This window comes from Thalia democratica, chromosome 1 (genome assembly GCF_965202585.1).
Source record: "Thalia democratica chromosome 1, ktThaDemo2.hap1.1, whole genome shotgun sequence".
NCBI lineage: Eukaryota > Metazoa > Chordata > Thaliacea > Salpida > Salpidae > Thalia > Thalia democratica.
In genome coordinates, this window is record NC_139165.1 from 58,132,792 (window position 1) to 58,147,613 (window position 14,822).

The 14,822-nt window shown below is 27.0% G+C and overlaps 1 protein-coding gene across 1 annotated transcript in view; it reads left to right on the plus strand.

Annotated features, from left to right (window-relative positions):
• The window catches only part of LOC145848506 (sushi, von Willebrand factor type A, EGF and pentraxin domain-containing protein 1-like), a 159,879-nt gene extending 145,504 nt beyond the window's left edge, over positions 1-14,375 (plus strand). Inside the window, exons 61-64 of the mRNA XM_082953935.1 lie at positions 12,385-12,456; positions 12,703-12,814; positions 12,966-13,078; positions 13,182-14,375. Of these exons, the coding sequence (XP_082810061.1) occupies positions 12,385-12,456; positions 12,703-12,814; positions 12,966-13,078; positions 13,182-13,409 (525 nt within the window). The 3' untranslated portion in view covers positions 13,410-14,375. The remainder of the gene's footprint in view (positions 1-12,384; positions 12,457-12,702; positions 12,815-12,965; positions 13,079-13,181) is intronic.
• The last annotated feature ends 447 nt before the right edge of the window (positions 14,376-14,822 follow it).

Genomic DNA, 14,822 nt, shown 5'->3' on the forward strand with positions numbered 1-14,822 from the left:
TTAAGCAACCATTAGCTGGCAATAATCAGTGACGTCAGCATTGTCTTTTGCCGTGAAACGTTTAAAACATTGTCCACTAGGCAAGACATCTGGTACGCTCGTTTTAGTACGATCAACAAAAAAACATCGGCGAAAGTCTGCAGAGCAGTAGCCTGGACTTTCGTTTGCCGTGAGACAAGCTCAAGTTTAACAAAAGGGTTGATCATGCCAATTCGATCATCAGACCACAAGCTTCGGTAGACTGAGCTTTTTTGTTGACCGTACTAAAACGAGCGTACCAGATGTCTTGCCTAGTGGACAATGTTTTAAACGTTGCACGGCAAAAGACAATGTTGACGTCTTTGATCATTGCCAGCAAAAGGTTGCTTCATGTTAAAGCATTATAAACCGTTTGTAGATTGACGATCTACCGATGTAATATTGTTACTTATGTTTACGCGAACCTGGATATTAACTGACTAAACGCGTTAAAACAATATCGGTGACGGTTACTTAAATGTTTAGAATTAATTTAGCTTAACAGCATAGACTATCATTTAAGCTTAGCCTAATTAAGTTGTAAGATTGTTAAAATGCGTAAATACTTATATAAAGAAATCAAGTCTTAGAAACTAAAAGCTGTATTACGATGAATAGAAAATGTGATAACAAATACGATGCGAACACAACACCATTGTACGATGCGACCACAACACTTTTGAAGAAAAAGACATCTTATCAACTAAGACACTAAAAACAAACTCACCAAAACAAGCGCTTTACTGAATTTAAGTTTAATAAATATGAGTTAAAAGAAAGAACGCCGCTTTCAACTGCGAAAAACACTGTTAAAGTGTTACAAGCTTGTATCATTGCTCTGCAGACTTTCGCCGATATTTTTTCTTGACTATATTGTTTATTGAACGACAAAAAAAAGCTCAAAGTATTTGAGCCTAGGATTTGGGGCACAAAAAACCTATCGGTTATCGAGTCGCAAACAAATTAAATACATTTAACGTCTTTTCCGGTGCATACAGTTTTTTAACAAATAACGATTGATGAACTTCAAAAATTAATTACTTAAAGTTAAACAGTTTTAAAATCATAAGTACATAAAACATAATACGTATGTTATACTAACTCAAAATAAAAAATGCAACTTGTTTTATTACCTAACATAAAGTTTTTTTACATTTTTGATAAAAAAAACATATAACTAACTTTGAAATTTATATAATGAGTAATGATATTTTAACAAGTCATTCGTGTACGGCTAACATAAATACATTTATTTAAAAACACAAGATAAAAATTATAGATACTTTAAACGAATTTAGAGTAACTTATAATGATATGATGGTATTGAACGACAAATAAAAAAACGGTCAAAATATTTGGTCCAAGGACCTGGTGCACGAAGAACCTTTCGGTTATTGAGTCGTACAAAACGGATACATTTTAGCGTCTTGTCCAACACATAATGTAATTGCTATAAACAAGAATAAGTTTGAATAAGTAAATATATGCATGTAAGGACGAAAAGGAAAAGGAAAAATATCGTGTAAATCACGCCACCATTTTGTTTGTCGGTAGAGACAAAAAACGGTAAAGGGTTCCTGAAAATTGTTAGCCGAAATTTTGGCCCAACGCATCCGTACCATAAAATGTTAAACAGAAAACTGTTGAAAATTTTGTACTCGTGCATTTTAAACATGAAGAGCCAGATGATGTCTGATAACTGCAAAATGTTAGAAGATAAGGCAGAGGAACGAAAGCAATGAAATGCAGAGATAAATAAATGGTTAATGACAATTGTTTATTAAGAAATGTTATCTATAGAGCGACAGTAATAATATCAGAGAAAGATAAGCGGTATGTTGGCTCATCAGGTTTATCGTTTAAAAGTAGGTACACACGGCATAAATGTTCTTTTAACAACAGTAAATACAGACTAAGACTACGCTTTCAAAATATATTTGGGATTTAAAAGATAGAAATAAAGATTTTAGCATTAACTGGGAAGTTTTAGCATGAACAAAAAACATCGGCGAAAGTCTGTAGAGCAGAAACCTGTACTCTCGTATGCCGTGAGACAAGCTCAAGTTTGATAAAAGGGATGATCATACCAATTCGATCATCAGACCACAAGCCCTCGGTAGACTGAGACCGGTTTTGTCCTGATTAGGACTTATTAGTTAGTCTCAATTGAAGAACTTAGAGTCGTCAAACTACAAACGGTTCATACATGCATGCATGAAGCAATAGTTTGCTGGTAATGATCAGTGACGTCAGCATTGTCTTTTGCCGTGCAACGTTCAATACATTGTCAACTAGGCAAGACATCTGGTACGCTCGTATTACATACAATCAACAAAAACATCGGCGAAAGTCTGCAGAGCAAAAACCTCAAAAGAAGAACAAAAAACAAGTTCAATTTAAAACATAGATGCACTCTCTGCAATATGGAAAAACACGAGATCTCAAAATTTAACTAAAGTCTAGCTCTAAATAAACGAAAGAAATTTTTGAACAATTTAGAACGTTTATGCAAAATTAGTGTGTCTTATATTTTTAAGGGGTCGGTCATTTATAGGTACTATTTTTAAGAAATTTTTTTATGGGTAGATTTGCTGCAATCAAATCTGTCCATAATTTGATGTGATATCATTTAGATGTTGCTGCAATTAAACTAAATTTTTGTACTTTAAACTTTAAACAAACAACTAAAAGTGTATAGGCCTCTAAAATAATAAATTCAAGTTTATGTGTATGCAATGTAAACAACACTTGCCTAAAAAAACATTAAAAATATAACATTAATTAATATTCGGTGTTAAAAATTTGCTTAAATTTAAGCTTATGAATGTTTTTTGTTTTTACATTAGCCAGATCACTTGAAAATTTAGTGTGTCACGTTTTATAAATTTAATTGTTTCATAAAAATTGATTAACATTTTTTCTTTTTTTTTTTTTAGTACTATCGCTAGTTTTTATCTCTAAGTACTAAAATAAAAATAGTACTTTTCTTTTATACTTTTTTTTATACAAGAAAATATAACTTTTACAATTTATATAATTTGTATTGTATGTAATATTTTGTCATTTTTTTTACAAGATAAAATATTAAAAAGAAGTAAAAATGTCAGCAGCAAAATAGGAGACTAGATAACAGAATTTGTCGTAACTATTTTATGCGTAGAATTGCTGCAATCAAGTCTGGCCATAATTTGATGTGATGTTATAAAATTATAGGTAGTATTTAGATGTTGCTACAATTAAGTTGTTGCAGTTAAATGAAAATAAAATAGTTTTAGGGCCTATATAAATATTATGTATAGTTTTTGTAGTTAAGATTTTACAAACAAAAAAGAAATAAAAAATAAATTGAACACACGAAAACCAATTGTTTAATTTATATTTTGTTAACTAACAGAAGTAGTGGCTAGGCTTATTAGAAGATGATGGATAGTTTTTTTATTAAAAATTTACAAAGAATAAAAATATCTATACGTATAAAAACTTTAACACACATAAACCAATTGTTTAATTTATAAGTACATTTATATAATTTATATTTTGTAAACTAACAGAAGTATTGGCTTGGCATATTATAAATATTTTGAATAGTTTTTATACTTAAGATATTATAAACAAAAATTAAAATAAAACTTGAACACACATAAACCATATGTTTGATTTATAAGTGTATTTGTGTAATTTATATTTAATAAAATTATAGTAGTGGCTTGGCTTATTATGAATATTATGGATTGCTTTTGTATTTTTTAGGTTTAATAAAAAAAAAACTGAATTCAAATAAACAAAGTGTTTAATTAATAAGTACATTTATTTATTTTTCTTTAAACAAAAATAAACTTAGCTAGATATCTGATAATTAACTAGGATGATGTTGCACCAATATCGATCTGAAATTAAAATCATGTTCATTTATTATTTATAAGGCTCTAATCTAGTCTAAACTAAAACATAATTTTAAAGTGTGCTTTTAAGAAAGTAAGTACATTGATAAATACGCTTTTTAAGAAGTATGTATCCGCGTGAGGTACGCACTAATTTTTTAATACACAATAATCTATTATTTCTAAAGGTTTCTATAATAAGTACGCACCCGCGTAAGGTACGCACAAATTTTTATTTACTTCAAGGCCAAAATAATGTTTCTATTTACAAATTAATTAAAAAGCTTCTTGTATTATAGCTTTTTTAAAAGAAATCTGTTACAAAAAATATATAAAACAAAATTAGTAAATGATCATATTTTGTAGGGTTTGAACTAAGGTATAAGTTGCTTTTTACTGTTTTAAAAATTAAAATTCAAACTAGTTTTTGATATATTACAGTAAAAGTTAAAAACCAAAAAGTATGGTAAAATTAAGAAACGCAAATAATTAAGCAACTAAGTTCACCATACAAGAAAAAAATCACATAATCAAACTGTGTAATAACTGTTACCAAAATAAAATTAATATTTCATAAAAAAATTTTAATGATTATTATAACAAATATATTAACATAAAATAACCAACTTAACAACTGTTTTACTTTATATATTTTTATACTTTTTTATTTTACAACAATAAAGTTATGAAAATTTCTGTTATCTAGTCTCCTATTTTGCTGCTGACATATTTACTTCTTTTTAAAATTTTATCTTGTAAAAAAAGTACAAAATATTACATACAATACAAATTATATAAATTATTGAAAATTATATTTTCTTGTTTAAAAAAGGTTTAAGATAAAATATTTTTTTTTTTTAATACTTCAAGATAAAAACTGGCAGTATTAAAAAAAAACAGAACAAATATTAATCAATTCATATGACCAAATTAAACTTACAAAAAAGTGACACACTAAATTTTCAAGTCATCTGGCTATTGTAAAAAAACATTCATAAAATTAACTTTAAGCAAATTTTTAACACCGAAAGTTAACTAATGTAATATTTTTAATGTTTTGTTTATGCCAATATTGTTTACATTGCATAAACATAAATTTGAGTTTAACATTATATAGGTTCAGACACTTTTTGTTGTTTGTTTACAAATTAAAAGTACAATTTTTGTTCTTGTATGGTGAACTTTGTTGCTTATTGATTTACGTTTCTTAACTTTACCATACTTTTTGGTTTCTAACTTTGACCTTATAATGTATCAAAAACTAGTTAGAATTTTGTAAAACCGTAAAAAGCAACTTATACCTTAGTTCAAACCCTACAAAATATGATCATTGACTAATTTTATTTTATATATTTTATGTAACAAGTTTTTTTTTTAACTATGACACAAGAAGCTTTTTCATTAATTTGTAAATTGAAACATTATTTTAGCCTTGTAGTAAGTAGAACTTTTTGCGTACCTTACGCGGGTGCGTACTTGCTATAGAAAACCTTTAAATATATAAATTAATGTGTATTTAAAAAAATTTTTTGTACCTTAGGCGGATATATATTTCTTAAAGTGCGTACCTTATCAATGTTTTTATTTCGTTAAAAGCACATTTTAAAATTATGGTTTAGTTAAGACTCAAATGTTTATGGTTTTAATTTCAATTCGATATTGGTGCAACATTATCCTAGTTAATTATCAAATATCTAGCTAAGTTTATTTTTGTTTCTAAAAAAAATAAATTACATAAACGTTCTTATAAATCAAATAATTGGTTTATATGTATTAAAGTATGTATATATATAACATTTTTTTTTTCTTTATAAAATCTTTAATAAAAAAACTATCCATCATCTTCTAATAAGCCTAGCCACTACTTCTATTTGTTTACAAAATATAAATCACATAAATGTAACTATATATCAAACAATTGGTTTATGTGTGTTCAAGTTATTTTTTGTTTATAAAATCTTTACTACAAAAACTATCGGTAATATTTATATAAGGCCTAAACACTATATTATTTTTCATTTAATTGAAGCAACTTAATTGCAGCAACATCTAAATACTACCCATAACTTTAATTACATCACATCAAATTATGGGCAGATTTGATTGCAGCAATTCTACTCATAAAATAGTGCCCATAAAAAGTCCTACCAATTTTAAGCAATTTATTTAGCGACGTAACAATCTTTAAAGTTTTTTGCTTAATTTCATGTGCGCTTTGATTTATGTTTTAAGATATTATTATAATAAACAAACTGAAGAGCTGTTCTGTTTAAAAGAACAGTGAAACAATTGTGTTTGTAAAACATTGTGTTTTGTTAATATATATAAATATTTATAAACTGTTTTCGGCCTAAAGCGCAAAAACATTGATTTTAAATTAATTTGGGAGGTGATAAAAAGAGCGCAGCCAATAGCAGATGGTAATAACCCTGTTTGTAGGCTGTGCTTAAACGAATCAACAGCCGTTATGTATGCGTTAAAAAAGGAAGTTTGTTTAAATAAGAGGAGCGAATTCATATCGTCTTGTCGACATATGACAAAGCTCCTATTAAAATACAACAAATTTGAAGTACTTTATAGTCAATTAACTGTTGTTTTCGTTAATTTTAGTGGTTTGATTAGTTAGATGGTAGATCGATTTTTGTACTGAATTCTTGTAATGCACAATATTACGTCATACTGTTTTTTGTTTTTTTGTATAACTTTTGCTTCTATGTTTAGCAAAGTGCTTTGTATTTTAAATTTAGCTGGCTAAAGATTAAGGCGTCTAGTCTTATGAAACACGTGTAACAGTATTTTTGAAATCTTATTTTTCTAATAAATTATTTAAAAGTTCTTCAAGTGGGCTCAGTAGAAGTTGTTTAAGTTTAAATAACAACCTTAATTTTATATATATATAATAAGGTTATATTCTAACTTGAATACCTTCTACTGAGCCCTATCGAAGGGCTTTTAAATAATTTTTTGAAATGTACGATTTTAAAAATACTGGAACATATTTTAATGAATATTTGTAATGTACAATGTTTAATTTTTACGTCATATTTTTTTTTTTATTTTAAATTTGAACTGGCTGAAGATTTAAGACAACCTTTTTTGTCTTTATGAAACACCTGTTACAGTATTTTTAAAATCGTATATTTCAATAAATTATATATATATAACCGAATTATCGAACTATATTTGGGAGTTAAAAGACACAAAAAAAACTATAATTTAAAATGGGAAACACTCTGCAGAGCCAAAACAAAACCGAAAAACAATAAAACATGCCATTTATGTTGCTTGGAAAAGTACGAGATTGAAAAAATTAAAAAAGATTAACATTAAACAAAAGAAAAGAAAGGCAGCAACCCTGCTTCCATAATCAAAACACGTATTTTAAAAGAACAAAAACCACTAAATAATAACAAAAAATAACAACAAAACAAATCCAAAAACAAGAACAAACAAAGCAAAAATAAATTGACTTGTACAAAAGTTGTTTTTGAAATAGGCTAACTAAATTTATTCAATTTTATTTGAAACGTCACAATGTGTTTTTTTGTGTGATTCTTTAAAAATTTTACTTTGTTCTTTATTTCGTTCTGAGGATATGCACAAAGCATTGAAACTAAGTAAACGATTCGAAAAATAGTTGTTTTTTTATATTTTAAATATATATTTATATAAGATGTAACGTTAAAAGGCGTTAAATCCTGGAGATCCAGATAAGCTTAGCTTATCTAAGAATATTCTTAGAGCTTTTTGAAACTCCGTAGATCTGTTCTTAAATTTATTTGAGAGCAGTGAAACGTCGTTAGTTGAAAAAAAAGTTTTAGCACAAGAACATCTGTAGTATATATATATATATATATAATTAAGTTATTTAACTTAATAAATTAAATTTTTCACACTGAGCCCACCTTGAGGGCTTTGTTAATAAAAAGGTTTATTCAAAGATGCAAAACTTGAAGAACTCAAGTTTCGTGAAACTTGAGTTCTTCAAGTTTTGCATCTTTGAATAAACCTTTATATATATATATATATATAATTTATTCAAATGGCGATTTTAAAAATTCTGGAACATATGTTTCACAAAGCTTTAATTTTTCATAAAGCTTTGATCATCAGCCAGTTAAATTCAAAATACAAAGCACTGTACTAAACAAAGATACAAAAGTTATGCAAAAAAACACAAAAAACAGTATGACGTAATATTGTACATTACAAATATTCAGTACAAAAATCGATCTACCTTCTAACTAATTAAACAACTAAAATTAACGAAAACAACAGTTAATTGACTATAAAATGCTTCAAAATTTGTTGTGTTTTAAAAGAAGCTTTTTTATATGTCGACAAGACGATATAAATTCGCTTCGCTTATTTAAACAACCTTCCTTTTTTAACGGACACATAACGGCTGTTGATTCTTTTAAGCACAGCCTACAAACAGGGTTGTTACCATCTGCTATTGGCTGTGATCTTTTTAAAGCATTTTAAAGGTGGTGTATACGAAAATGAAACTGAGCTTTCGAAGTATGTTTGCGGCCTTAAGCGCAAAAACATTGATTTTAAATTAACTTGGGAGGTGATAAAAAGAGCACAGCCAATAGCAGATGGTAACAACCCTGTTTGTAGGCTGTGCTTAAAAGAATCAACAGCCGTTATGTGTGCGTTAAAAAAGGAAGGTTGTTTAAATAAGCGAAGCGAATTTATATCGTCTTGTCGACATATAAAAAAGCTTCTTTTAAAACACAACAAATTTTGAAGCATTTTATAGTCAATTAACTGTTGTTTTCGTTAATTTTAGTTGTTTAATTAGTTAGAAGGTAGATCGATTTTTGTACTGAATATTTGTAATGTACAATATTACGTCGTACTGTTTTTTGTGTTTTTTTGCATAACTTTTGTATCTTTGTTTAGTACAGTGCTTTGTATTTTGAATTTAACTGGCTGATGATCAAAGCTTTATGAAAAATTAAAGCTTTGTGAAACATATGTTCCAGAATTTTTAAAATCGCCATTTGAATAAATTATTTAAAAGCCCTTCAAGTGGGCTCAGTTGAAAGTGTTTACGTTTAAACATTAACCTTATTTTATATATATATATATATATATATATACTATTATAAATAAAGTTGCACAAAAATAAACTTCTGTTGGAACAACTGTTTCTGCGTTCAATACGCGTCCTCAACCAAGTATTTTATTCAATATTATATATAGAAAATAGTGTGATTTAATGAACTTAAACACTTTCCACAGAGCCAGCTTGAAGAGCTTTTAAACAATTTATTAAGAAAAGTAGATTTTAAAAACCAGAAATACGTTTCATAAAGCTAAATGCTTTAATGTTTAGATAGTACGGTTTGAAAAAAATATTAATTTGCTAAACAATGATACAAACGTTATAAAAAAAAACAAGAAACAGTATGACGTAATTATTAAATTTTGTACAGTACAAATATTCAGTGCAAAAATTAATATTCCATCCGGGCAAACAAGTAAAATTTACTAAACTACAATTAAGTGACTATGTAATATATCAAAACTTATTGTATTTCAAAAAGAGCTTTTTTATATGTCGACAAGACAATATAAATTCACTCCTCTTATTTAAGCAACCTTCTTTTTTCAACGCATATACAACGGCAGTTGATTGTTGTAAGCACAGCCTACAAACAGCGTTTTTACCATTTGCTATTGGATGTGCTTATTTTATCACCTCCCAGGTTATTATAAAGTCAATGTTTTTGCGCTTTAGGTCGCAAACATACTTTTAAAGGTCAGTCTCATTTTTATGTACACTACCCTTAAAAGAACTTTTTTGGTTAGCATATCGGAATCTGAACTAAGATGAGCATAAGCAGATGTAGAACTTCTTTTTAAGGTTAGGGTTAACCGACTTTGGATAGATTAATTAAGTCACACAATCAAAAGACATTAAGTAAAAGTAATCTATTTCAGAATCAATGTAATTGCGCTTGTGGCTGTATATATAATTTAAAAGGGGTGAATTACCGTTAGGAGAACATTATTTACAAGGCAAAAACCTGGGAGGTGATAAAAAGAGTACAGCCAATAGCAGATGGTAATAACCCTGTTTGAAGGCTGTGCTGAAAAGAATCAACTGCTGCTGTATATGAGTTAAAAAAAGAAGGTTGCTTAAATAAGAGGAGTGAATTTATATCGACTTGTCGACATGTGAAAAAGTTCCTCTTAAAAGACAATAAATTTTAAAGTATTTCATAGTCACTAAATTGTAGTTTGTAAATTTTAGCCCAGACAGTTTGATAGTTTTACTTTTAGAAAACGATAATACCAAATTGTGCGTAATGTATTTCAGCATCAAATCTTACTGCAAAATAATTTTTTTTAACTCCTTAACTTTGAAAATTATGCTGAATTTTTGAAGCTAGTTTTAAGCAAAAAATTGATTCTAAAATTAATTATAGTCAACAAAAAAGAAAGTAGCCTTTACTTTTATAACTTTTTTATCTTAGTTGTTATATGTCCTGGACAAGGCGTTAAAAAGTATCTGTGGTGTGTGATTCAATAACCGAAATGCTTCTTCGTGCTCTGGATTTAGGACCAAATATTTTCTTTTTTTGTTGTTCTAAAAAGTATAATAGTATGACTAATACAATCTTAATTGTTTAACTAAAGAGTCAATATATTTTCAAACTTATTCTTCACTTTGGTAACTTTAACTAATATTAGATAAATCATTGCACCCTCTTTTAATAGATACTTATACAAAGCATATTTGTAGGTGCTTTACACGACTTTTAGGTTTGCTTTTTTTATGTACATTTTTTAATTTTTCCAGACTTTACTTGGTAGAGCTAACTTTTATGGGAAACGAAATGCCGCTAGTCGAATGAAGTAATTACGTTAAAAATATTGTTTTGATTTTCTGACGCGCTTTGCTTAACTTGATTTTTAGGATCTAACGCCATATTACGTTATTGTAATTTAAATAAGTAAAACATATATAACAATTACTGTTTGACGATTGTTTTATGTTAAATTTTTAACAATCAAACCATCTTCAGAAACAACGAAAAGTTTGAAAAAACACTAGGATTTATGAAATCAATTAAAAAAACTAAACCTTAAACAATCGTTAAAAAGTCTATTTTATTAGTTTCTATTTAATTTTTTTTTATATTCACAAGTACTAGCTAATAGCTTGTTAATACAGATCTTTACGAAACAACTTCGTTGGAATATACAACTTATATTAACAACAATTTGCACAGTACTCTTCTTTATTTAAGTGACTTATTTTACTGTTAGACAAATTAACACAGTTCTACGTAGTTCTGGAAAAAATGACTACTTTTTAAAAAGAATAGAAGATAATGAAGATAAATACGTGTATTTACTAAAATATAAGCCATAATTATTTTACAATAATAACTAAAAGTGTACAAAATATATGTTAATCTTTCACAATGTAAAATTAAGTTAGTTGATAATTAATAAATATAAACAATGCTATAAAAAGTTTTATGTTGATTATTTAATAGTACTAATACTAAATATATTTAAACTGTTTTTTTTTTCATAAGCTATGTGTTTATAATTTATATAACGTAAAAAAAACTACTTATTCTGCTTATATAGCTTTAAATACCATAAAAAACTGTTTCAGGTAGTATTAAATAATGAACATATAACTGTGATAAACACTACAGTTTTAAATATCAAGTGGTATTAAATGATCAATATATAACTTTCGATAGAAATGTTTATTAGTTAATAGTTCTCAATTTACTATATTTTACAATTGGAGTGAATAGCAGCATATATTTTATCTCCTATTAATTATTAATAACTGTAATAGTTATGGCTTATATTTTAGTCAATACACATAAACATCTTCTTTATCTTTTATTCCTGGGCATTACTTTAAACTGTATCCTGGTGTACGACTCGATAACCGAAAGGTTTTTTCGTACACCAGGTCCTTGGACCAAATATTTGAGCGCTTTTTTTTCGTTCAATAAGCAGTTCATATTTTTATTTTTCAGTACTTGTTTTTTACAGAACTACATGGAACTGTGTTCGTTTGTTTAACACAAAGAAATATTTGTCAGTCAGTTGACAAAGAAGAGTACTGTGCAAGTTGTTCTTACAAAATAGATATTGACACATAACCTCTTTATATATTAGTACTAAGAAAACTGCAGAAGTACTGTAGAACAGTGTTATTGAACTTCAAAAAAAACGTCATAAATTTCAATAAATAAAACAACTTAAAAATTGTTATTATATGTATTTTTAAACGTTTATAGAAATTACAAATTTCAATTAAAACAAAAACTACTAAACTATCATGTGTAGTAAATAAAATTTTACACAAACTTTCATAATGAAAATACAATTTCTTTAACTATATATTATACATTAGTAAAGACTTTAGAGAATAATTGTTTTATAAAATTTATTAGTTTGTACCAAGTTTAAAAAATGTTACACATACTTTTTGGACTAGGGTATGAAAGGAGCTTCTGGAACAATAGGTAAGCAGGGAGAGAAAGGACTAGATGGAAAACAGGGAATAAATGTTAGTCGTTTAAAAAAAAGTTACGCCAAATTTAAATAATTTTCAATCGGATTCGACTTTTTATTAAGAAAAGTATTTTTTTTAGTATTCCAGAGTTATCTACACGAAATGTTTTCTTTTATTAGTTATACTTACTTATAAACTATATGTTATATAACTTGGTTTGAACTTTTTTTATTTAGTCTTTAAATTTTTAATTTGATTAACTCTACTTAACAAACAAGTTTCTTAATTTTAACTTTTTAGGGTATAAAAGGTGATAAAGGGTCTGCAGGAGAAGGAGCCGGTGGTCTTACAAGAGATAAATTTAATGAAGTGTTACAAAGAGCAGAACAATATGCTCAAAAGTATGCTATCCGTAAGTTAACAAACGCCTCAAACCTTAGTTTAGAAGATACATATCCTTTATTAAAATTTTGAATAAAAATGTTAAAGTTTTAAAACTTTAATATATGTGTACACAATTTGTTACAAATGAAGTTACAAGTAAAATATTTTAAATATTTTAGACGAAGTGCGAAAGTCGATTGAAGTGGTTGTTAGAAAAATGAATGTTAAAGGTCCACCTGGTCCCCCAGGACTTAATGGACAAAGAGGCTTACGAGGAGACAGAGGACCAATGGTAAGATAAAACTTAAGTATTTGTTATATTTTTTATTTTGCTTTAAACTGTAGAGTATGAAGTTTTTATCATGACAAAACTAACATCATTATGTTTTCAAAAGGGATTTGAAGGTCCACAAGGTCCACCAGGACCAGAAGGACCCATAGGATTAAAAGGCTCTAAGGGTGCTAAGGGAGAAATTGGGGACAGAGGTTTAAGGGGAAAACCTGGTTTTGGAAAATTAGGTCCACCAGGACCAAGAGGACCACGTGGACCGAGAGGTAAATCGTATACTGCAGCTAAACGTATGACAAACGAAGATAAAAACAAACAAAGATATACAAGTTAAAGGATAATTGATTTATTAAGAGGATGATTATGTTTATAGGTACGATCTGCTGAAATTCAAATCATTAGAAATATAATGAAAACAATAATACTAAAATTTTATGTTTCTAATAATTTTGTAAAACTTTTTTGGTCTGATGAGTTAAGTGACAAACATTTAATTTAAACTAAAAATGTATTGATATTGATACTTTTTATTTAAAAAATAACGTGTTTCTGTGTTTGTAATCATATTTTTTCTTATGCCATAAAAACTTTTAAATAAAGCAAGAATCAATTTCACTTAATTAATTTACATATTTTAACAGTTAATAAGATCACTTCAATTTTTTAGATTTTATTACAGATACAACGTTTAACTTGTTTAAACAGTTTAAATGAGATCTTCAATTTATAAATAAAACCTTATGCAAATAGAATTTAAAAATCCGAAGTGATATTATTCTCCTTGTTTATTAAAGTCAGACAATTCAAGTTCCAACAATTTTAATTGTTAAGTAAAAATTTTAAGGACCACATCTCAAAAAGTAACGTGTATTTGAAAAAAATAAATATGCGTGTGTAGGTCTAATTGATATCTACAAACCATTTTTCTTCATTTTTTTAATTCTAAATGTTTTCGGAGATATTGATAAAACATGTTTTAAACTGTTTTGTCTTTTACTAGTTTCTTGAATTCTCGTTAAATAAATAGTTTCTTCAAAAAATAAAAACAAGTGTTTGTAGGTATTAGTTAGACCTACAAAGGGATTTTGACTTTTCTGACATACATATTACTTTTCTAATTTGTGGCCCTTTAACAATATTTTCAAATATTTAAATTATTGGAACTTAAATTGCTATGTAACCAGAAATTACAAAATTTATATTACACTTAGGATAATATATGCTGCATAAAAAATAAAAAAATAGAATTTTTTAAATAGCTAGTATTTTAAAAGTATTTTCTGCTAAAAAAACAATATACTATTATACATATTTATGTAATATTTGTTATTATTTCAGTAAATTAAACTATAATTAAAAAATATGATTTATTAGTGATGTAGTTACTTTATTTTACAGTACTACCTATAAAAGTTTGTGAAAACAAATAAAAGACTATACTAAATCAAAACTTTAGGTATAACCTATGCGTATAAATATAAATTATATTTTGCTGTTTTTTTTAAATCGTGTATGGAACTTATTTATCACAGTATTTTTTTTAGTTAATTAAAATTAAAAGGAACCTTCTGCTTTTGGATTGTAGTGAATATCTTTACCTAAAAAACTTTCTTAAGGTCATTTGTAGTTAAATGTTTTTTCTATGCTGTAGATAGTAATTATAAGTATAATTAGTTTTATACTGAGTTAACTTAGTTATTTGTTACTTTAAGAAAACGAAAACTTGTATTTTTTAGACAGTTTTACT